This window comes from Gobius niger, assembly GCF_951799975.1.
Source record: "Gobius niger genome assembly, chromosome: 1".
In the NCBI taxonomy this organism is placed as follows: Eukaryota; Metazoa; Chordata; class Actinopteri; order Gobiiformes; family Gobiidae; genus Gobius; species Gobius niger.
Window position 1 is genome coordinate 49,597,891 of NC_136852.1, and position 23,547 is coordinate 49,621,437.

General features: G+C 41.9%; 1 protein-coding gene and 1 long non-coding RNA gene across 2 annotated transcripts; one reads left to right on the top strand and one right to left on the bottom strand.

The window, feature by feature from the left end:
• Nucleotides 1-891: 891 nt before the first annotated feature.
• On the top strand, nucleotides 892-2,053 carry LOC306970290. Its single transcript, XR_013793386.1, has 3 exons — nucleotides 892-966; nucleotides 1,160-1,211; nucleotides 1,318-2,053. It is a non-coding gene; the product is annotated as an uncharacterized lncRNA (long non-coding RNA).
• A 370-nt stretch (nucleotides 2,054-2,423) lies between these two features.
• Nucleotides 2,424-8,730, bottom strand: LOC306972072 (uncharacterized protein). The gene is made up of 5 exons (XM_079568531.1): nucleotides 8,375-8,730; nucleotides 5,451-5,614; nucleotides 4,939-5,181; nucleotides 3,153-3,341; nucleotides 2,424-2,714 (listed from the first exon to the last, which is right to left on the bottom strand). Exons 1-5 carry the CDS (start codon nucleotides 8,611-8,613, stop codon nucleotides 2,506-2,508), a joined length of 1,044 nt encoding a protein of 347 aa, XP_079424657.1. The 5' UTR covers nucleotides 8,614-8,730; the 3' UTR covers nucleotides 2,424-2,505.
• Nucleotides 8,731-23,547: the final 14,817 nt, after the last annotated feature.

Sequence of the window (23,547 nt, forward strand, 5' to 3'; positions counted from 1 at the left end):
TTATGAGCCTGTTACGCCCTCTTTGCTCTAGGGTACAAAAAAGGAACACAGTAGATGGAAATGACTAAAACTGCAGGGTTTATTCTTACAAAACAAAGGTAAAGGGCAACAAAAGGAGGCCCAATGGGTAAAACAACTGTAGCACTAACGAAAACCAAAATAAGAGAACGAACAAAATAAGAAATACTTAGAAAATTTACCAAAACGAATATTCAAATTAGATCCTAAAACAACAAAGCAACCTAAGGAACTAATATCTCAAACAAAGCGTCTCAACCTAAATAAACTAGTCACTAACAAAACAAGGCTAGCCATTTGGTGACATAAACCAAAGAGACACACGAAGCGAAGGCGGACTGGGTCCCACTACTCCCAAGCCGCCTCGAACAGGGGAACAGTCCAGGCATTTAAAGGGCGTGGCATTCCAGGTGCTGTGGCCCGAGTGGTCAGCTTGTTGAGGGCCGGGTCCGTTGATTGGTCCGCCGTGTGGGATGGTTCTCCAATCAGTAACGAGCCGGCGGAACAGGAGCGGACCAATGACGCAGCGGGCCTCGCCGAGCGGGTGTGCATATATTAAAACAAAGCACACAGTTTGCGGACAAAAATAACGGGAGTGCAAGAGGGCCGAAATTCCCGACCGTAACAGAGCCAAATCAATAAAGCTACAACATGATAATAAGCAGGACGATACAAGCCATTTCTGAATGCAAGATCACTCTAGCATTACTGAAACAAAACACACCTTCATGTATGTACAAAAGATAATAGTTATTCACTGGAACAATATGATCTCAGTGTGAAGCCTGATCACTTTCTTTGCCTCCTCTGTGACGTGTTACACTACTATATCTATTTCATTTCCTAAGTTTTTAATAAACACAGTCCATGTTTTCTTTCCAGGTTAGAATGATCTTCAGGCCAAGCAGAGGCTGAACAGCGACAACCAAGAGACACCGAGTGAGCGATGTAAGACAGACCTGAATGTGTTATAATAATGATGAAGCTGCTTTAAGATCAAAGTCAAACACTATTATATCATTACTTTTTGTTAAATACTGGAAATCAACGTATCAGCTCTAGTTAGTGTCGTGAAAACTATTCATTCATACTGTACGTCGTAGATGTCGATAGTTTGAATCATTTTTTCTTCTCTTTTCAGCTCCAGAAGATGCTGAAGTTGCAGAGAAGCTGAACCCTGACGGCGAGCGATAGTAAGTCGACCGTTTAGTGATTTGTTTTCTACGTTTATATAATTACACTTTCACTGGACGACGCTCTGGACAAAGGCTCTCACAGGCTCCATGTTTGTTTTCACAGGTGGATTCTGATCTGAACTGAGCAGCACTTTTCCACAGATGGATTCATGAAAGGTTTATCATCTGGTTCTCAACAACATTCTCTTCATTCACTGCGTTTTGTCTGAGCTCCATATTCAGAACAACTGTCTGAATATTGAGTTTTCGCTCCTGATCGATCGACTTTGAGCTGATGTTAAAATTCATTCCGACACGTTTTAAAGCTTGTGTGTTTAATTTAAGTTTTGATCCAACAATATTCTTATCGATGTACGTTGTCATATCAAGTGTGTCATTGCTGTTAAAGGAAATGCTGAGGATTTATGGTGTTGAGTCTGAAATATCAAGTCAAAGTCCACCAGACGTTCAGGACAAATAAAGTCTGATGAACTAATAATGATCAAGTATCAACACGGCGACTGTCCCTGAAACTAAATGTAGAGACTAAATATAAACTAAAGTCTGAGTGAACTCATGTGATTGATACAAACCATCAGAACAGGGAAAAGGATTTGTGGTTTTGCTTTTAGTGAATGGATTGTATTGGAATAATGTTTTAATGTAAAAGGTTTTGCTCTGAACTCATTGATTTATGCGACATTTAAAACTATGAAGAGTTTTAGGCCTCACTGTTTATCCAGTATTTCTCCTGTTATTATACTATTTTCCATTTTTGTAAATACCTTTGTTTGGGTTTGTCTAGTTTAAGAAAGTAGAGCTGGTTTACTATGTTTTGCTGTGGTGGTGTTGATATAAACTTTTAGAAAACTTTAAATATATTCGTGAATATCGGATGATGTACTTTTGCGCTTTTTGCTTCAATAAAAGATCTGGTCAACATGTTGTCGTCTCTGTCCATCATTTTCTCCGAGCTGTTATAACTGAAATAATTGTCCACTAGACTTTAGTGAAATATGTAGATTTATTTATTTTAGTTTAGTGCATTGCTTCATTCTTACAGTGTTTGTTCTTCAAGCACATGGTTAAAATCATCAGGTCAAATCTACAAAGACTCAAATCCTGCTCGTGTCATTTGGCTTTAAGGCACTGCCCACACATTTCCTTTATTGATGTGTAACAAACACATTTAACTTATGTGTTTCTATAAAAAGCATTATATCAGACTGAAGAATTAACTCACTTTTTGGGTCCACGATCTATCAAAGGTTTATCTAGAAAAACAGCCTTTATTTCTGATAGAAAACACACTTCATTCAGGCACAGGTTTAATAACTTGTCCTTCCACTAGAGAAGAGCTGCAGCTTCCATGATGTTTCAGACTGAAGCAAACTTTCTGAGAGACCGGAGTCCCCTTTTCACTCGAGGCCCAAAACTGGACCTGGACTTTTCCTCGGATCCTGTGAGTCCCTTCAGTGAACTGTGCAGTGACGCTGGCCGGAGCTGAGACTGGTGTCACTCCTGGAAACACAGAAAGAGCAAGTTTGTAATATGACATTTCAAAAGCAAATGGACCAAACAATGAACTGTACAAAGTGAAGCAAAGGAGCCACACTTTTCCTTGTGACAGATTTGACCCTCAAAAGGAACTAAAATAGGTCTAAACTTGACTGAATATTGTGAACTGAATAATGACCTGGAGCAACCCCTTAAAAAAAGTCAAATTTGAACCTAATTATACAGTACTTTTGGTTTTGTTTCAGCCTAAAGATGTGTTTATATAGTTCTTTAGCAGTATCTAGTGGTGATGGTGAGAACTACAACTTCTCATCCATTTCCTCTCGGCTCACAAAAAAACACAAAGTTGATCCATGTCGTTTCTCCATCACAAACTCTTTAGTAATGTTATACAAATATCGCATTACGTCAGCGATGCACGCGCAGTTCTGTCTCTCCCACCTTTGTGCTTCTCTATCTCGGCCAAACAGACGGACAGCATCCAGAGCCGTGACGTCATCAAGGGTTTGAATCCACAAACCGCTGAGACGACACGCAACAGGGAGAGGTCAGAGGAGAAGCAAAGCATTGTGGGAAATGTGGGCACCTTCAGCTCAACCTGCTTTAGGTCCAGCTTTTCATCTGTGAGCTCTGAAAACAGAACAGGGAGAATATTTAACACTGAAATAAAGTAAAAGTGCTTGTCGTGACGTTTGGGAACAGGGTTAAGGCTTGTTCCTGGTTTCTTAACTATCAGTAGATTTCATTATATCAGATTATTGCAAGTCTTTTATATATCCATGAACAGTTGCTTATAATTTTAACATCAAATCAAGATATGAATAGTTTAATCCTTCTTATACAACCCTTAAAAAGCAGTCTTTGTACAAAAAAGGACCAAAAAGTGTCTGCCATTATCAGATCATTTCAATTATGTTATAGAAATGCATTTACAGTAACTTCTTTATGTTACATTCTGTTGCATTTAAAGTGATTTTTCTGGTAGAGACATGGTTTACACCCACCATTAGGCATAATTTAACCCAATTTGAACCTTGTTTAGACCCTTTTAATACACGGTTTGTCCTGATGTGATCTAAATCTACACCTGGTGGTACTTGGAACATCAAATATCTATCAGGTTGTACTTGGTGGGAAAAGTTTACCGTTTCACAATCACTATGTTCCAAACAGCTACTCCGTCCTAGGACCTGTTTGCCATGGGAGACCCTACCAGGGGCACCAAGCCCCCGACAACAGAGCTCCCAGGATCATTTGGGCGCTCAAACCCTTCCACCACGTTAAGGTGGCGGTTCCAGGGGGGAATAGGGTACCATCATTTCGAAAATGTAAAGAAATAGTTGATGCACTCGACTTCAAGGATTCAAGGGCCAGTTGTCTCATAAAAATAAGCGTTACTTCAGAAATTCATTTAAAATTTTGTGCTGACTGATGAAAACCACGCTGGCATTGCCATTCTGTCTGTGCCACTTGTCTCTACTCGTGAAGCTAAAGCGTAAATTCAACCTGGAAGCACTTCCTTCATCGCCTCATCTCTGACTGCACTTCACCAATCATCCAGTCTTCTAATCATCGCCTCATCTCAAGCTGCACCTCCATGAGAGTCTACCACAGCAGCAGCACGTTCCTGCTTCAACCAATGATCACCCAGGATTTCCCTCTTAAGCCCCTCGTTCACTGCCTCGGCGTTTCCCAGCGTGCTGCGACCCTTCTCCACCCCCCCTCCACCTGGCCTCATCTCTACTGTTCTGTGAGTCTTTTAAGGTTGAATGACCTCTTCCTCCGCAGTCTCCTTCACATCGAAAAGGTGAGTAAAATGTCCGCCAACAAACCACCAATCTACAGGTAATTGGCCTAAAGTCTTAACTAACTAAGCCAGCGGTTCCTTGAGCTGTATATTTGTCTCAGGTTGAGGTAATGAAAATCTTATCTCTGCAAACTAAGCAGTAAACACACACAATGTCCACCTATAGGAAAAATGTGTCAAAACAAAACCACCCCAATAATGTTTATTTGTCTAAAAATAAACGTGTTAGGAATCGTTGTTATTTTTTCGTGTGTGGGAGCTGTTGTTTTGCACTTGCAGGGTCCGGTCTGTCTCCAGCACAAGAAGTGGGAAGTTAAAGAAAATCTGTAAAAACCCACTGAACCAAGTCCAGTGACGCATAAGGCTGAAGTTTCTTGCTCTTTTTATTGTTATCTTATTCACTCAGATTGACAAACTCACCATGTTTCTCACTCAGAGGTGCTGCTGTGGTCCCACCGTGGGCTTTGCTGGGGGACATCAGGGTCAGGACGCTCTCCCAGACCAGGCGGTGCATTCGGGACGTGGCAGAGAGACTGATGTCCACCTCCACTCCTCCACTCACTGCTCTGTAGAGCAACACCGACGCCCGCACCTGAAACGGGCCCTTTTTCAACTCGTCAATGGGCTCACGCGTTTGAATGGACTGACGCACCCGGACCAGGCCTGGGAAGGAAATGTTTGATCAGAAAATGTGACTTCTCGAGACACATGTTTGGATAATGATACTACTTTGTAAAACTGTGGTGAAAACATATTTTGTTTCATGTGGAAAGGCTCAGTAATGACAAACATAGCCTTTTAACCACAAACCAGGTCAAGAGAATTCAGGTCTGCTGCCAACTTTGGATTTCTGAGTTTATTGTTTGCAAGTTTTTTTTAATAGTCTGAAAGTGCTGTGCTAGATAATGGTTAGAAATGACTTTTGGTTATACCTGCAGGACTGAGTTTGAAGTTTCTGTCTGTCAGGAGTGTCAGCAGAAGTTTGAAGCTCAAAGCCTCGGGGAAACACAGCGGCACGTCTCTGTATTCACTGTCGGGATAGTCCCAGCCATAACCGGCCACTGAGCAGAACCTCCTCAACAACAGGGGGTCAAGCCTGGAAACAGACAAAAACAGTAGGAGTAATCATTTGGCCACTTTTTCCTCAAATTGGCGAAGTTCTTGACTCTTATGAGCGAAAAGTTCATAGATTTGGGCGAGACACTGCAGGTGAAAAGCGAAAATTTAAAATGCATAGATATCAGTTTGAAACTTTTGATGTAGAATACTGACATAAATGTGATACAGAAATGCATTGCAAGTTATCTGTCATTTCATGTTTTTATATAAAAATAAGAACATTTAAATCTAAATATTGGATCGAGCCAGGTTTAAATGTATGTGTTTATTTAGTGACATGTTAGACATTTTCAGAGGGGATTTTGGGGATATTGTTTAGTCTTAAGATAAACTGTTTATTAATGTCAGACCTGTTCCCGGTGCGTGTTGGTCTCCGCCAGGGCTGCCCTTTGTCACCGGTTCTGTTCATTACTTTTATGGACAGAATTTCTAGGCGCAGCCAGGGGCCGGAGAGTGTCCGGTTTGGGAGCCTCAGAGTCTCATCTCTGCTGTTTGCGGACGATGTTGTTCTGATGGCTTCAACAAACCAGGACCTCCAGCACGCTCTTGGGCGGTTTGCAGCCGAGTGTGTAGCGGCCGGGATGAGAATCAGCACCTCCAAATCTGAGGCCATGGTTCTCCACCGGAAAAAGGTGGTTTCCCCTCTTCAGGTCGGTGGGGAGTCCTTACCTCAAGTAGAGGAGTTCAAGTATCTCGGGGTCTTGTTCACAAGTGAGGGACGGATGGAGCGTGAGATCGACAGACGGATCGGTGCAGCGTCAGCAGTGATGCGGTCGCTGTATCGGTCTGTCGTGGTGAAGAGGGAGCTGAGTCGGGGGCAAAGCTCTCGATTTACCGATCGATCTACGTTCCCACTCTCACCTATGGTCATGAGATTTGGGTAATGACCGAAAGGACAAGATCGCGAATACAAGCGGCCGAAATGAGTTTCCTTCGCAGGGTGGCTGGGCGCACCCTCCGAGATCGGGTGAGGAGCTCAGTTACCCGGGAGGAGCTCGGAGTAGAGTCGCTGCTCCTTCACGTCGAAAGGAGCCAGCTGAGGTGGCTCGGGCATCTGTTCCGGATGCCTCCTGGTCGCCTCCCGCGGGAGGTGCTCCAGGCATGTCCTTAAATCAACATGGTACTTTTTTCAGTGTAGTGGGAAGAGGCCTCGTGGAAGACCCAGGACACGGTGGTGGGACTATGTCTCCGAGCTGGCCTGGTGTTGCCTCGGGGTCCCCCCAGAACAGCTGGAGGAGGTGTGTGTGGATCGGGAAGTTTGGGCATCTCTGCTGAGACTGCTGCCCCCGCGACCCGGCCCCGGATAAAGCGGAAGAAAATGGATGGATGGATGGATGTTTATTAATGGAAATATCTGTAAAAATTATAATTTCGTCTCGTTTTTTTATTTTTAAAAGTCAATAAATCAGGTCAGGAACCAGATATATTCAAAATTCAAGATTTTTTTATTTGTCAAACAATGTGAATGATTTGAAATTATGTTTCTCTCATCCTTGATTGTGGAGCGGGGGGATGGGGGAAGAGGGGTGGGAGGGTTGGGCAAGGAGTTCATCTTCCCGACGGCCCTGCATACGAAACTGTTCCTCAGTCGACTGGAACTGACCCGTGGATTCCGCAGTCTCCTCCCTGAAGGCATAACCTTGAAGAGACTGTGTGATGGGTGTGAAGGGTCCCTGGTGATTTTTGACGGCTTTGCGGGTGAGCCGGGTCGAGTACATCTCCTTAATAGAGGGGAGAGGGGCTCCGCAGATCTTCTCCGCTGCTCTCACAATGCGCTGGTGGCTCCTTCGGCAGGTGATGGAGCTGGTCAGGATGTTCTCTATTGTCCCGTAGAAGTTGCACATAACAGAGGCTGGGACTCTGGCTCTTCTCAACTTGTGGAGAAAGTAGAGACGCTGATTACTTTTCTTGACCAGTGATGCAGTGTTCATGGTCCAGGAGAGCTTCTCTGTGATGTGCACACCCAGGAACTTAGTGCTGGTCACCCTCTCCACTGCAGCACCGTCGATTGTTAGAGGAGCATGCTGGACCCGCGCTCTTCGAAAGTCCACAACAAGCTCGAAGTTCCCGGGTTCGATTCCAACCTGGAAGGGGCCTTTCTGTGTGGAGCTTGCATGTTCTCCCCGTGTCTGCGTAGGTTATAAAAACATGTGCAATAGGTGAATCCTCCAGCCAGGTGTTTCTGACCACCAGCCTGGCTCCACATCATGGAGATGGGTCCCCGAGCGCCGGCCCATGCTGGCAGCTCACTGCTCCTACAGGTCGCCCCATGCGACACGGAGGATGGGTCAAATGCAGAGAACTCATTTCTCTACAGAGATTAATACAGTATAACTTAACTTAACAACAATCTCTTTTGTCTTCTCCACATTGAGAGAGATGGTTCTGTGTGCACCACATGGCCAGACTGCTCCAATTTGAGAAAAAGGCATTTTAAGAAAATGACCCTTGACATTTCCCATAAATATATGACACTGAACCAGAGCAAAAAATAAACATGTTATTGTGAAGATGATGTAGCCTATTTGTTTCCAGGTGAAAGTTTACACGGGAAGAGACAAAATTGGCCCATAAACTTAAAATTGAAAACATTTACTTTTGCCTGCAGTATTCTTAAAAATCTCAGCCAGTGTGAAAAATAAATAGGCCTCATAATTGGTATATTTCAATAAAGACAATTTAAATTACTGTTATTAATTCCCCCCCAAATGTCCAGTGACCCCGAAAGGCCCCTCACCTGCAGCCGTGCACCGTGAACTCCAGAGCTGCTCCCTCTCGGCTGGAGCTTACGCCGCCCGCTGTCCCACTCACACGCCGACATAAATATCTAATAAAAAGGTAGGCAAAACTCGGTAATCTGTCACTGTGAAGCTCTTTCGTTTTCAGCAAATCATACGAGCAGTAAAGTTTAGCATAAACAAAGTACAGCGCGCAGAGGGCGAGCGAGGCGACCACGTGACTCTGCGCGTTCCCCATGTTCAGACATAAGGCGGAAACATTCTGCTGTATATTTGTTTACAGAAAGGCTTCAGAAAGATGAGTTGTTTTGTTGCACAGTTGAGCGGCTAAACTTCCTAAACATTGCTCTTCTTCACATTCCTCGTGGCTCTAAAGCGCATTACTGCCTTCTTGTGGTTAACTTTTATTCCATGGAAGCGCCAATGTAAAATGATTTCATTCTGCTCAGCCAGGGGCGGACTGGGACTGACAAACAGCCCTGGACTCTGGTCAGCCTGGCCCCAATTAGCGTAAATGTGACACCTCCACAAATACATATGTTAACCTCTAACCCCCCGCCTTAACCGAGAGCATTTTCTCCACTTCGGCTTTGCCCAAATCTAAAAGCTTTTTGACTGGAGAGCAACACTGTAAAGCTAAAATCTAGAAAAGTGATGGTAACTCTGTGTCACGTTGTCGCTGCATTTTTGTCATGTTTTTGTTGCTTTTTCATCACTTTTTTCTCACTTTTTTTGGTCACTTTTCCGTTGTGTTTTCGTCTCTTGTTTTTCGGGTTTTTTTTGGGTGTTTTTTTCATCGCTTTTTTCATTGCTTTGTTGCGACGTTTTCGTCACATTTTGTTGTGTTTTTGTCACTTTTTTTTTAGCACTTTTTGGTTTTTTGATGCTTTTCTTTTAAGCTTTTAGATTTGGGTAAAGCTCGGTTTCGCCCCGGGGGTAAGGGTAAGGTAAAGTGAGGGGCCAGACCGGTGGCCCTAGAGCCAGTGGCCCCTCTGTGCTCTTCCAGAATGGACATATGGCCAGTCCGCCCCTGTGCTCAGCTGTTCTAGTGCTGAGATAAGACCCAAAACTAACTGAAAGAATAAATAAATGAACAGATATTGTGTGATTTTCATCCCCACTCTGCCACGATGGAAGCAAATACTTGAGTTGCCAGTCCATTAATTGTGGTTAATTGCTTTCCATTTCTGCACCAGTGCCATCCGAGATAGATGAAGCCGAGAGAAGATGTGACAGTGGATTGATAAAAGGTAGTGCTGAAGAATTACTCTACAAGAATCTGACTTTGCAGGAACTGTTCAGCTACAACGTTGAGTAGCATCTAATGACTTTTGCATCTCAATCAATGACCTCTCATGGTGTCATTACAGGACTCTGCAACATCCCGTGTTTTCAGCCATGTCATCCCTCCCCTGCAGCATCAGCACCGCTGCAGCAGAACTGTTCGACTCCTCGCCCCCTCCTCTTCACCTTCGCCAGTGTCAGGTTAGTTTTGCGTTGCGCCTTTGTTGCCTTGTAAGAGTTTTGTGGAGCTTTCAGGGCGTTTGTTTTGGCGTTCAGTGGGATTTTTCCATGTTATTCCAGACATTAGACCGAAAAGAATAAAACATCTGCAACGCTTGTAGACTCCACCCCGAATGCATCACTACAAAAAAAAGTTATTAGCAGCATTATTGTGGGAAGGCTCTTTTATTTTTAGGTTTTTAAGTCTAAATGTATTGTTACAGTTACACTACACTACGCAATTTTCATCACGTTTTGTCTCTTTTCTGTTTTCTGTTTTTTTGTTTGTTTGTTTGTTTTTTCATCACTTTTCTGTCTCTCTTTTTGTTTGGTCTCATTTTCGTCGCTATTTAGAGGCTTTTTTCAAGAAGTTCTTAGATTTATGTGATGCCAAACTGGAGAAAATGTGCTCAGTTCAGGTTAGGGTTAAGAGTGATGTTCATTTTGATACTTTATTTTTGATATTTAATTTACTGCAACTAAAATATGCTGTTTTCAATTCAAATGACATCAAATTCAATGTCACAACTTTAACAAATATTGTCTTATCTCGAGACGCCCAACTCGGTGATCCCCACTTCAAGAACCGTTGGCTTATATAACACTGTCCACAGCTTAATTAAAAAAATATCACCTGGGTTTAAATTGGTAAGTAATTTTCCCATTAGACCCTGCACGCTCACCAACACAAGTGCCAAAACAATGAGGTCAGCAAACCTGTCTGAGTCACTTTTTGCCTCTGTTTGCATCTTGGACTCTGAGGTTGAAAATGTGTCCCACTGTCGTCTCCTCTTTTAATGAAAACCACTGTGCCTCTATATACAAGCACCAGATTATTCAGTATTTCTATATTGCAGCTGCTGAGGTGAAAAATGTGGGTCCATCAGTGAGCATGACACATCATTCCCCCACAGACTGACAGAGTCCTTTTCATGGTTTATGTTCGGGTGCATCCTATAATGTTGACAGCAGATGGCACTCTACCCTCACACATCGCACCTTCAACAAAACCAGGAGGGGTTGACAGAAGTCCTCTCTTATAAATACTTAATGCTTTACCGCTGTAGCAGCAGCGCCAACCAAATACAACAGCTCAATAGTATCTGACAGTGCCCTGGTGTTTGCTTTCTGTGAGCCTGATTAATGCGATCCATACGACTGCGGCAACAACTGGCTTTCACAAGAGGAAATGCAGCTTCAGTTGAAGTTTGTGTCAACGTCGTGTCATACAGTGTGTCGTGAGAGGAAGTGGTTGCAAGAATAGGTAGAAAAAACATAGTACTGGGGGAATATCAGGACCTAAGTTTGGTGTTTCCCTATATCAGCCTGTGACAGCACAAATAAGCTCTTTCAACCTTCCATTACAGGACAATTGAGCACATAAGATCACTGTTCTTCTTCATACTGCACTTCTATATTTGCTTGTGTGAAGATTCAGGTTTCCCTTGTATCTGCCCAGAACTACTGCTCAGCTCAAGCTAGATTTATGATTCCATAATAAAAATAACTCCTGTATAGCCCCATAGACTGCACATAACACACCTACTTTACAGGCCGTTACCATATTTCTGCAGCACGTTGCACAAACAAGGCATTTCCAAAGTGTTGCACATAGTGAAATATAAAAACACTGATCTCACTAAGTTTATACTTCATTGAAAAAGCAAAAGGAAGAAAGTATATAATTGTAATTTTCTTGTGTGAACACCTACTTAGAAATAGATAAAGGTTAATAGTTAATAGTTAGATAAAACATGCGTAACTGTTAACAATTACATGCCGTACTAAATTCAAGAACACTTTTTTGACACCTACTGAACAACATTATATCATCTCAAACCTGTGCCAGATAGTTCCCAGATCCTTTACCCTTTCCCTCCCTTTTAATTTGAACGATGGGTCAAATCAAACACAGTCTATAATATGATGCGTTTTCTTATGTTCAGTTGCAATTTCAATTTCTACAAGAGCCCAGCGAGGAGGAACATGTAGCCGTGTTGATTAATTTGTTATTTAATATGTTATTGCCCTGAAACATCAACTCCATTTCAGTTTTGCCACAGCTTTGTATTTGCCTCTATACGTTTCCTGACACCCCCTGGCATAGAAAGCTGCAGTGAGCATCGCCGATAGTGAAATCGTCCCGGTGTCTCCTATGTTTATGTGCACACGCCCCTCAGTCTTATACATGACTGCAGTGCTCCTGACTTTCGCGTTTGCGGGGGGCATCTTACCCTTGCTGCAGTGTGTTCAGGACACTCAGCATTATCCTCACATGCTACGCCAGTGTCATGCGGTATGCTTCAACCCCCACCCCCCCAACCCACACACACATACGCGTACTGTAATTGTCCACAAACGGGTCGGCAGGGCAGGCACATTTTTGGCTGAGTGTCTCGACTGCTCCTTCCTGAACCGCAGGGCTGTGGGACCTCTGCAATGCAGGAGTCTAAATATAGCGCAGGAATAAGAGGGGAACAGTGGGGAGACAGAGACAGAGAGGGGGACGTGTGAGAGCGGACAAGAGAGAGTAATGATCATAACATTAATATCTGTAGAGACAATATAGTCTATTTTCATCTGGGAAAGTTTTGCCCCGTGTTAATTTTATGAAGAGATCGATCACTCAGACTATGCTGATGAACTTTTATGCTCATTTTAAAGGGTGGCTATACCTTAGAATATCTATTACGCTAAATTGACTTTTTTGTGCTCTGTAATAATGCAGTTGCGTCGTGAAAAACCTACCTGGAGTTTTATTTTCTTTCATTCAAGTGTGACTACCCTAGTCAGCTACAGTGTTTAGTTTCCACACCCTTCTATTACAGCGGAGGATGAGTTCAGGGGTTTTGTGAGTTGAGAGATTGGGGTCGATGTTTATCTGTGCTCCACAAATTAAACGTTATTTTAAGTCCAAGCAGAGTGTACAAAATAAGTAGGAAAAGCATGAATAAAGCATAATGTTGTACTATGAAAATATGCTAATTCTGTCACCTCAGTATTGAAAAACTTTTCAAACTTTATTTATCTGCCTAAAAGAAACAAAACAGGTGGATCGACCAGAAGAGGGCAGCAGAGAGTGTGTCTTTTTTGCTCCTTTGATCAAGCTGTGACCTTTACATCCTCAAATCCAATTCTGCATAATCATTATGTGGGCCTGAAAGCACGTTTCATTTTGTGACAGGTTCACTTGTTTGGGGTGGCACAGTGGTTAGGGTGCGGAACTCCCTGATGATCTCCCTGTTGCTGTGCAGGTTTCCCAACCGCTAAAACATGTACAATAGGTTAATCCTTCAGCGAGGAGATTCTTGCAGACCGCATTTTCTCCAGTGCGGCTTTACCCAAATCTAAAAGCTTCTCAACTGGAGAGCAGCAGTGTAATGCCTCGTTTGAAAGCTAAGACTTACAAAACTGATTGTGCCTTTTCCACCGCATTTTTGTCACATTTCTGAAGCGTTTTTGTCATGTTTTTACCACGTTTTGTTGTTATTTTTCATTGCTATTTTTGATGCTTTTTGTTTTTCATCTTTTAGATTTGGTTAAAGCCACAAGAAAATGTGATCAGTTTCTGTTGGTTTTAAGAGGTTAAATGACTTGAATTGAGGAAATATATGCTTTGAAGCGTTTTTTTTTTTTTTTTTTTCACTCATTCTTTTTATCTGATCTGACCGAGTTTTCTTTGCTTGTTTGATGACATTTCAGATTAGTTCTTGCTAATCTCGCTTGAAATAAGAAAGTAAAACTGGGATAAGACCATATTTACCTCATTGGCAAAGAAAATTATCTGAAACAAAGACGAAATGTATTGAAACGAGTCAGAAACAACTCAGAACAAGTGAAATAATCTAGTACGACTTAACCAGTCAAAACAACTCAAATGTGGATTATTATGCTCAAATTGAGACATTTAATTTAATTGACCCCTAACCTTTTTCTGGTGTCAGATACTTGGTTGCTGGAGGCTGTCCCTGCTTTAGTGGAGTTGGACTGAAGTTCATCCTACAGGGTCAAAAATACCACTTAATCTTAAAAAAAACAAGATGAAAACAATGCAAGACAGCGGCATAATGTAAGACATGACATAGGCCAAGAAGCTGGTGCAAGAAGATCCTGCGTGATCCAGTGTGGGCTTTCGATGTGGGGTTTGCAGGATCCACCTGATCTGTGTCATTTTATTGAACACTTGTTGCAGAACGACACAAACAGAACTGCAGCTTTAGGTTCACCGTCGCCAAATGTCAGTGAGTGGCAATAGTGGCTTAATCAAAAGTCATGAATACCTTGGCTGTTCGATCCCAGCCTCCCACCTGGACGTACTGCCTTTGTGTCCTTGGGCAAGACACCTGTGTGTGTGTCAAAAGGGTGGATGGGGCTTTGATACAGAGCTTTGAGTGTCCAGTGGATTTAGAAAAGTGCCACTTAAAAGCACTCCTAAGCCCTGTGGAAAGCTTTCGCCAAATTTTTGTACAAAGCAAATCCTCTGAAGGAGCCAAGATGTCGCGTACTCTCTAGACGTCAGCACTTCAATTTTTTAATATGACAAGATAGAAGAAGTAGGCAGCAGCGGTTTGGCATCTCTTAGTTTTACACACTCGTTTAAAAGGGCAAATCTCATTACTCCCTGTTAGCAACAACAGCGGCGCGCGGCTGTTAAAGGCTGAGATTGAGTAGTTATTGCTTTATCTCCAAACGTCTCTCGGGGAGGCTCCATTATGTATGCGCCTCCACCACAACAGCGCAATGTGCTGACAGCGGAGCTCAGCACAAATCCGAGCCAAGGACGAGCGGAGTGTGCAGCACAGGCCAAAGGGCTGCAGAGAGCACGGATTGATCGCACACCGAATTTTCAATAAATCTGCCCCCTGCCACCCGGGACGTCCGACAGCACAGCACAAGGCTCCACTCCAGTCATAAGTCTTAACATGTCGAACCCAGACTAAAAGACATCAATCACAGAGGCACAGAGAGAGAGGCGGCACTGTGAACTGTACAGGGCAGAAGACCTGGAATAAGATACAAAATAAAGACATGGAATAAGATACAAAATGAAGACCTGGAATAAGATACAGAATGTGCCAGATGGTGTGGCACATATTTTTCTCTATAGCTGTAGTCCTCAACTTGTTGGTCAGAGCCAGGATCCAAAAGTGGCTCCAATGAAAGCTTCTTCTGGTTCACAGGCCTTTGCTTTAGAATAAATGTTAAAAAATAGTTTTGACTGTTATTGTTATTTGTTTGTTTCTTTGCAGATTTTGAAAGGCAACTGCTGCTGTGAAAAGCTGCCTTGTCATGGGACAAACCCTATCAGAGAAGTGTAGTTGGAATTGTTCGGACAGGGAGGGCCTTCACTATAGAGGTGTTATAGATCTACAGTGCCTCTCGTGAGTATTCATTCACCTTGAACTTTTGCACATTTTGTCATGTTTACAACCCCACTTTTCACTTTTCTATTTTTTGAAAAATAACAGAATCATGTATCATTTCGCTTTCACTTCACAGTTGTCTGTTACTTGTGTGTGAACGTTAAGTAAAAAAATCAAAATCAAATCTTTATGTTTAGGGTTGTAAACATGACAAAATGTGCAAAAGTTCAAGGTGTATGAATACTCACGAGAGGCACTGTATACATGTTACAATATATAGTAATACGTCTTTGTTGTGATACACATATGGTATCGGAAACTATGTATCGCAATACTTTGATACTCAACTCAGTTATAGAATAAAACAGCAAATGTTTTTGACTGAGAGTTGGTGTTAATGTCTGTTTTGGAGCTGATGGTTTTAACAAAAAAAGCCAGACTTAAAAATGTCTCTGCCATTTGCACTTTCCAAAATGTTTTACTCGTGTCATGTCAGACTCATTTATATTTGGTTAAACTTTAGGAAACCCAAATTGTGCATTGTTTGGCAGTTTGTAATGACAAATCATAAAACTGCATTAGAATATATTGAGTCACTTGTATTATGATTATGTATTGCAACAAGTCTATCGTCCCAGCCTTAGTATCCTGTAGATCAGGCCCGGCTCTTGCCACTTAGCTGCCCTAGACAAGATTAGCCTATGTGCAGATATGTGATTTATGTAGCTGGACCATTTTGCAGATGGACGTGGGGAAAAAAAATGTATTCATAAAAACTTAGCGTAACGTTTAGAAAGGAAAAAAGAAAGTACCAACTCGTCATAAAAATGAGTTGAACAGAAGGTGTTTCATTGCTTGTAATAAGCCTTGTAATAGGTTGAGGAGAGCAAATGCCTTTTAAAGTTGCAGCAGCGTTTAGAGAGAATAAAACAAAAATTAAATTTGGCAACAATCTTTTGAGGCGGACAATAATTGGTGTATGTTCTATATGTCTCTTTCCTCAAAAAGTCTGTTTGCTTTTTAGTTTTGCTTCGTCACCCCCTTTATCGCTCTATCTCGCCAGCGCAGTTTCTTTCTCCTTTGTAGAAAACCAACATTTGTCTTGGGCCGGTTTCCTCGGCCTCTCTGACAGAGTTATTGATTGCGTGTTAGTGCTGATAATGTTTTTGCCACTGTGCTGCGGTGCCACACAGCTACAGAGCGCGGGAGTTTGTAGGTGCACAGCCAAAAACAAACCGTCCCGCGCCGTGATAAAGCCCCGATAGGTGACAGCTGTTGTGTGGGTGGTGGGTCAACACTAACCGCGCCCCTCATCCATCTTGAGCGGGACCATTGCTCACCTGGGACCGTCCTGACACGGAGCAATGAGATGAGTCGATAACTACAGCCGGCCGCGAATACTATACAGGCCCGCACCATATGGGCCTACACTCGTTCTGCAGCAGAGGGGGACAAGAGGGACAGGGGCGTGTCTGAATATATATATATACATATTATTCCTAAAGCAGGGGTTCCTGTATTATTTTCTTGTTGCAGAGTAAAAGTATTGTATTGTAAATCCAGCTTTTAGCACCTATAGCACATTTATATCTATCGCTAAAGGAGAAGATTCCAAATCAGCGTAATTTATTTCCACCGTGCTTCACCTCCCCATCTGACAAAGCTGTACATGCCCCCGAAGTGGGCATTTATTTAATTCATGTGAACAATAAGGACATGCGGGGTAGTGGGAGAGCTGGAAATGAGTTTAAGCAACAGTTCATGCTCTGACTTTAATGGCTTGAAAATGGGAGAAAACTCAGTAGTGCAGCTTTAATTTAGTTTAAAATGTTGCTCCAAGGTGTTTTTAACCTTCACTACAAACAATTTCTTCATAATTCACCTGCTCCTGCTCACTTTTGTGGTACAAGCAGCCTTTCTGCCCAGGCCAAGCACTTCCTCTGACTTTTGCAATATTATCATAGAAAACACGATTAATTTCCCCATATTGATTGATCTCGATTTTTTTTTTTTCATAATAAATTAAATACATCTTGCTGATTCATAAAATTAGATGCGTCTTTTATTCAAATCTCAGCTCAAACTAAAACAAATGCAATCATCAAGTCTCATTTAACGCACAAAAGTCTTCCATTGTCTCGTCCAAACTCCAAAACTACTGAAATGGCTGTAAACCTGTCGATTATAACGTCCCGTGACGTTTAATGAGATCGACCAAAGTAGAGATTGCGATATTTCGATAAATTGCCCACAGCACTAGCGTTCTGTTTGGCTGTGAGGATCTGTAAAGAACCGACGCCGAACAATATGTTTACACAGCAGTATGTTTGAAATGTTACATCAATATAATAAATGAAAGCCAATTATCAGCTAAAGTTAGTACTGCAGTTTGGCCATGAACACAAGATGACGCCGCCCACTGTGACTTCCTGAATAAGGTAATATTACAATTACTTTATCACCTTTCACAAAATGGCCAAAGATACAGCTATTCAACAAAGTCTGCGTATGTCTGGCTTAACTGAAATGGCTTTATTCATGGAGTTTAGGTGGATCATTTTAAGTTTCAAATCCTGAAATGCCAATGTGATGTGTCCTGAAGCAGTTTTTTCCTGTTTTCAAATAAACTACGATGTCTTAAAATATTTAACCTTCCAAGTACCGCGAGACCTAGATCCAGATCAAATCAGGACTGAACCGGGTCTAAAACAGACCTCAACTGAGCAAACATTTATGTAAACCATGTCTAAAATTGTAAAACTCATGAATAAAATATCTAATTAAAATTCAAGTTGATCCTGAGCACTACCTAAACTTCCACCAGTGATCCACAAAGTTTGAGAACCACAGTCATGAAGTAAAAAAGAATAAAGCAGGACCTTGAACACCCCCATAACTGTGGTGTGCTACTGCTGCTGTAAAACCGTAGTGTCTTGATTTTATCCTTGGTACCCGTCTTTGCCGACATTATTGTAACCCTCGGTCTAATTCCCTACTCACACAGCGGACCTTGTAAAGCTCCTGAGATGATGGATGTGCCCTATATCGTTGTGGGACGTCCTGCACTGGCACCGATGAGCATTAAATGTGTTTTTATTCTCCCCTCGAGGACGCTCTGGCAAAGCTGCGATATTACTTCATACATCAGCTGGAGTGAGTTAAATGTGCAGCGGAAGACAGAAGCACAGGCTGCCGTGGTCGAGTGTTATTATAGCCGTACATTCTGACATATGGACACCTTGTAAATACGCCTTGAGAATGACGTGAGCGCGTGTAAACAGGCTTATAGTGGAGGCATGTTATTAGTGTGATCCTAACGCAGCAGCAGTTAGTCCCTCATTTATTTGATTGCCAATTTAACGCACCATTTGCCGCGCGCCTTACACTGGGAGATTTCTTTTAGACTCTGCCCGCCCATGCAGCAGATACTTGAGTGAATGATAATTTCTCATGCAAATTGAAGGCATTACCAGAGAAAACGCTGACGACTTGTTACAATGCTGCAGGCTGCCCAGTTACTCATAATTATGCCATGGATACTATTAGCTGTTTTCAATTGTCTGCTACTGCAAGAAGAACATACCACTCAAAAGAAGTTACAGTATATCCTTAAAACTATACAGTGTTCTTGTGAACTTTAGTGGAGTTTTTTTCTTTGATTAGTGAGGGCCTGGACTGATGGGCCATTCCAGAACCCGTATTTTACTTTTCTGAAACCATTCTGAAATTGATTTACTTTTATGCTTTGGGCCATTGTCTTGTTACAGCACCCATCCTCTTTTGGGCTTCAACTGTTGGACAGATGGCCTCAAGTTTTTCTGCAAAATATCTTGATGAACTTGTGAATTCATTTTTCCATTCATGATATCAAGTTGTCCAGGCTTTGTGGGGATATGGTATTGATGTTGGTGTGCTGATCCATTTTTCCTCCACACATGACCTGTGTTCCTCCCAATCTATTCAACTTTGAGTTCATCAAACCACAGAATATTTTGCCAGTAGTGTAGTGGGGCATCCAAGTGCTCTTTTATGAACTTCAAACGTGCAGCAATGTTTTTTTAGACAGCAATGGCTTCCTCCGTGGCGTTCTCCCATAATAATTGCACTAACCCCATTCTTGTTCAATGTTTAACGTTTTGTAGATGTGTCAACAGAGATGCTGCCAGTGATTTCTGTAAGTCTTTAGCCGACACTCTAGGGTTCTTTTTTTTCTTTTTTTTACCTCATTGAGTATTCTGCACTGTGCCCTTGGAGTCATCTTTACAGGACGGCCACTCCTTGGAAGTGAAGCAACAGTGAAGCCAAACTGTCTCCATTTATAGACATTTTTTCCAACTGTGGATTCATGAACATCAAGACTTTGAGAGATGGTTTTGTAACCTTTTCCAGCTGTATACAAATCAGCAATTCTAGATCATATGTCTTCAGAGGGCTCTTTGAAGTGAGGCATGGTGCACATCAGACAATGCTTCTCAACAAGAGACAATTTTTAACTAGTGTGTGTTTTTTAGTGCCCAGGGCAGCTTTAAGCCACACCTCAGTGATTGGATGTTTGCATACATTTGTCTAATAACTCTTGGAGGATCCTTAACCGGGAGGTTCACTCACTTATTCCACACTGTCCTGTGAATGCCAACATTTTTGGTGAGAGGATAATATAATGTTATATCGGCTTGATTTCACTAAAGTATACTGTTTTTAATCAAAAATACATTCATTCAATTCATTGTTATGAGTTCAAATAACATATTGTATTGAAAACATCTCGCGACGAATGGTCCCATCTCCCACTTTGGGAACCTCTGTTGTAATGTATAAGGACTGCCATAAAGAATTTGAAAATAGTGTTGGTTGTCAATAAAGCTGGTCACTGAAAGATTTAGGAACAAGAAGAGGTCCCATGATATAAAGCACCACAGCTTGAACTGAAATAGTTTCTATCTGCTTGACATGATGGGGTTAATTATTTTAACTGTAATGAACTGCAGGTAATGTTTTATATCAAATAAACACAGAGACATAGAGTGGTATTTGGTTAATAAATGTCTTTATTTGGCTTTGAGACTCAGACTGCGTGACAGAGCAGCACATACAGATCACAGTAGTTTTAGCAGGAATGGTTCGGTTAAGTGTCAGCTCCTCGTTTACCCCCCTTTTTTACTATCAGACGAAAGGTTTGTGTTGTGGTCTTTTTTTCTGCAGCAAATGATTAAGGCAAGATTTATAATTCACACAACAAGCAAAAATCTATTCCATCCAAGAGTCAGGCCATGCATTCAATGCCCGTCGACGGGTTCATTTGTCACTGTGGGGAGAAAAGCGGCGGCGGGATCGTGATATAGTGCGTTTGAGTGCAATTAGCCCTTAGTTGTCACTCTATTCTGTTATATTTAGCCGTGAACTTAGTGCATTTGGACCAACCTGACAAGGACATATGGGTAGGTGTCAGTGTCACCGTCAGCTGCGGAGACACTTGAGCTAAATGGGCAACCTTGACTGGAGACGACGTTACCATAGATTCTAACATGACAACGGGATGAAAGAAACTATAATGAGGTGCAAGTCTGATGGCATCTTTCCCAAGATGATAATGTAATAATGAAGATTAATATTGGGGAGTTGGCTACTCAAGATTAAGGGTGACTTGCAGGATTGCTGAAAGGAGGAATTGCTATTGTTACATGGATTCTCCAGTCATTAGACACTTAGTAAATCAGACTGTAAGGTAATGTCTTATGAAGTCAGCATAGTAAATGTTTAAGCATTTTTGTAGCTATAACTCTGACCTGTAGAAATCTTTTCAATAAGGAAAAAATGCTTAAACTATTATTATGCATCGGCTGCTGAACATACTGTGTATAATAATTTCCTCAACTTAAAATAACAGAACAAAATGACGTTTCCAAACTCCTTGCTAATGTTCTCAGCCCAGGCACCAGTGCCACACAGCTGCACACAGGTGGATTCCTTTTACTAAACTAAACTATTGTTCAAAGTGATTTTTGTGGCTAATGCAGTTGAAAATGCTGCCCGTTTCGTTTAGATGTACTATAAGTCTACGTGACACAGATAATGCTGAGGATCAGTGACAAAGGAACCAATCGAAGGGAGGGATATACTTCGTTTTCCCAAAACATATACTATATTTTGCAGCAGCAATTTGTAGTTAAACTCTTTATATGTATCATTCCCGGAGATGCACCACCCGCGGTTTCCAGCGAATGAAAACCATGCCCTCCCCGTTACAATATACTATTTACCCCTTTCATTATATACATGATAAATCAACATTATTGCCGTGCCGTGACGCTACAGTGACGAAATAAAAAGTGCTCAAAATGGCAGCGTACATTTCGTTTGTGTCGTGGTGGGACAGAAGCATCGATGAATGAGATTTTTCTATCATTATTAACCCTAGACCTCCTTACAATTCGACACTATTAGGAATGAGCTGGTAATTATAATACTCTTAAACCTTTGTTGTATGTAAAAATCAAAATAGCACCGTTACACGTTGGCTGTGTCTTTTGTTGGGTTGAAAGTGTGCGATTCTGAAAAATTGTGTGCAGGATTTTGTTGCTTTCGATGGTGGCTTGGAGTGTTCATGCTCAGTGCATTGTCAATGAGAGACCATGGGGGAAAGCGGTGGGGAAATCATCAAACTCTATCTCGGAGATGCGTCGAAAGGATGGATTTTCTGAAATGGGATTGCACAGTTCCAGTTGTTCTCCAACACTTCTTGACATAAACAAAACAACCCAAGTGAAAAGCTTTGACGAGCTAATGCTAACTTTAGCCAACATTTTTCTAAAGCCCACTCTAGTTTGCTATGCTTTTCATTCTCGAACTAATCTAATATTCAACCTCGAAGGACAACTGGAAACAGCATTATACTTAGATTAGATACTTGCAAAGAAGTAGTGATTCAAATGTATACAGTAGGTGTCAAAAAGGTTAGCATCCAAAGCCCCAAAACATCGCTAATCGCTAACAACTTCACACTAGCATGTCCCTGCATCTTGCTAATACTATGTTTCACAACTCCTGGGCTAGCACTTCAAAACCGCGATCTATAACCTCTATGCTTCTAGTTTAATCGATGTGAAATGCATGTTCAGCGTGTGTTGCTTTTAGACAGTGATTTGGTGCAAGGGATGAGAGAGATTTGCAAAGGCTGTAGTCGCGAACAGCTATGAATGGGCTAATATATGGTTGAATTAGGTTTTTTTACACTATGACCGTGAAAGCTTGACCATGTTATTGTGCTATAAAATTACACGTCTATGTCATGAGCAATACCAAGGAAACTTCAGAGTGTGTGGTGTTAGCGGGTGTGGTCAGGTGTAAATGTCCCTTTGTAATTTCTAGTGAAACGTTATGTTGTCGATAATGACTTTGAGGCTAGCGATTTACTTGTGAAAAGGTGCTACTGCCTTGTTGATAATGTGTCTATACCTACAGGCATGATGTTTTGATGGTACAACGGTGTTTTATGTTTCGAAATGCAATGAAAAGCTACGTTTATCTACTCTGAACGCTAAAGCGATTCGTGAAGGATCATCAGAATAGTGCAATACTTGATGAGTTTGATGTGGAGTTGGTGGAGTTTGTTCCTCCCAGGCAACCGTGTGGATTTGTGTTGAATGGCCTTTGATTTATGTTCAGCGTAATGTGTTCACGATGCAAGTACCGAGTGTCCAATGATTGGTTGCGGTTCATCATTTCAAGAAGATGTCACAAATCATAAAAAGTTGCATAACATTGCTTTAAACATCTCCATTTGACCACAGCTTGGACAGGTGATTGGTGTGGTAATGAAATGTGTGTTGCCTGGCTTTTGAACGTTGCGGCTTTTGATTTGAAGTTACTCTGTGTTGCCTTTAAGTTATTATTCAGGATGTGTTTTGCGTCATTTTTGTCCAACGTTTGACTGTTAAGCATGATTTTTGCGTGAGATTGTATTTTTCTTGGTTTTACTCTTTTTAAATGATTCGTGTTGAAGAATGGTGAACTAAATGGAGGAATTGTGTTTGATTGTTTCTACAACTTTGCACAGCATTTTGGAAACTATCGTATTTGTAAAATGTGCTATAGTCCCATTCATAGCGGCTCATGACTACAGCCCGGGCACAGATTTGTTTTTTTTACAGGATGGTAGGGTTGTTTAACAAGGAGGTCACCACAGACACCCTACCCCACTCCAGGGATAGAGTTCTTAAGGTTAGGGTAAGGGATTGTGACCCCTGTTCATCATAATGCTCCCCTGCCGTCCTGTAAAAAGCGAATTCACTGCCCGGACGTGTGAC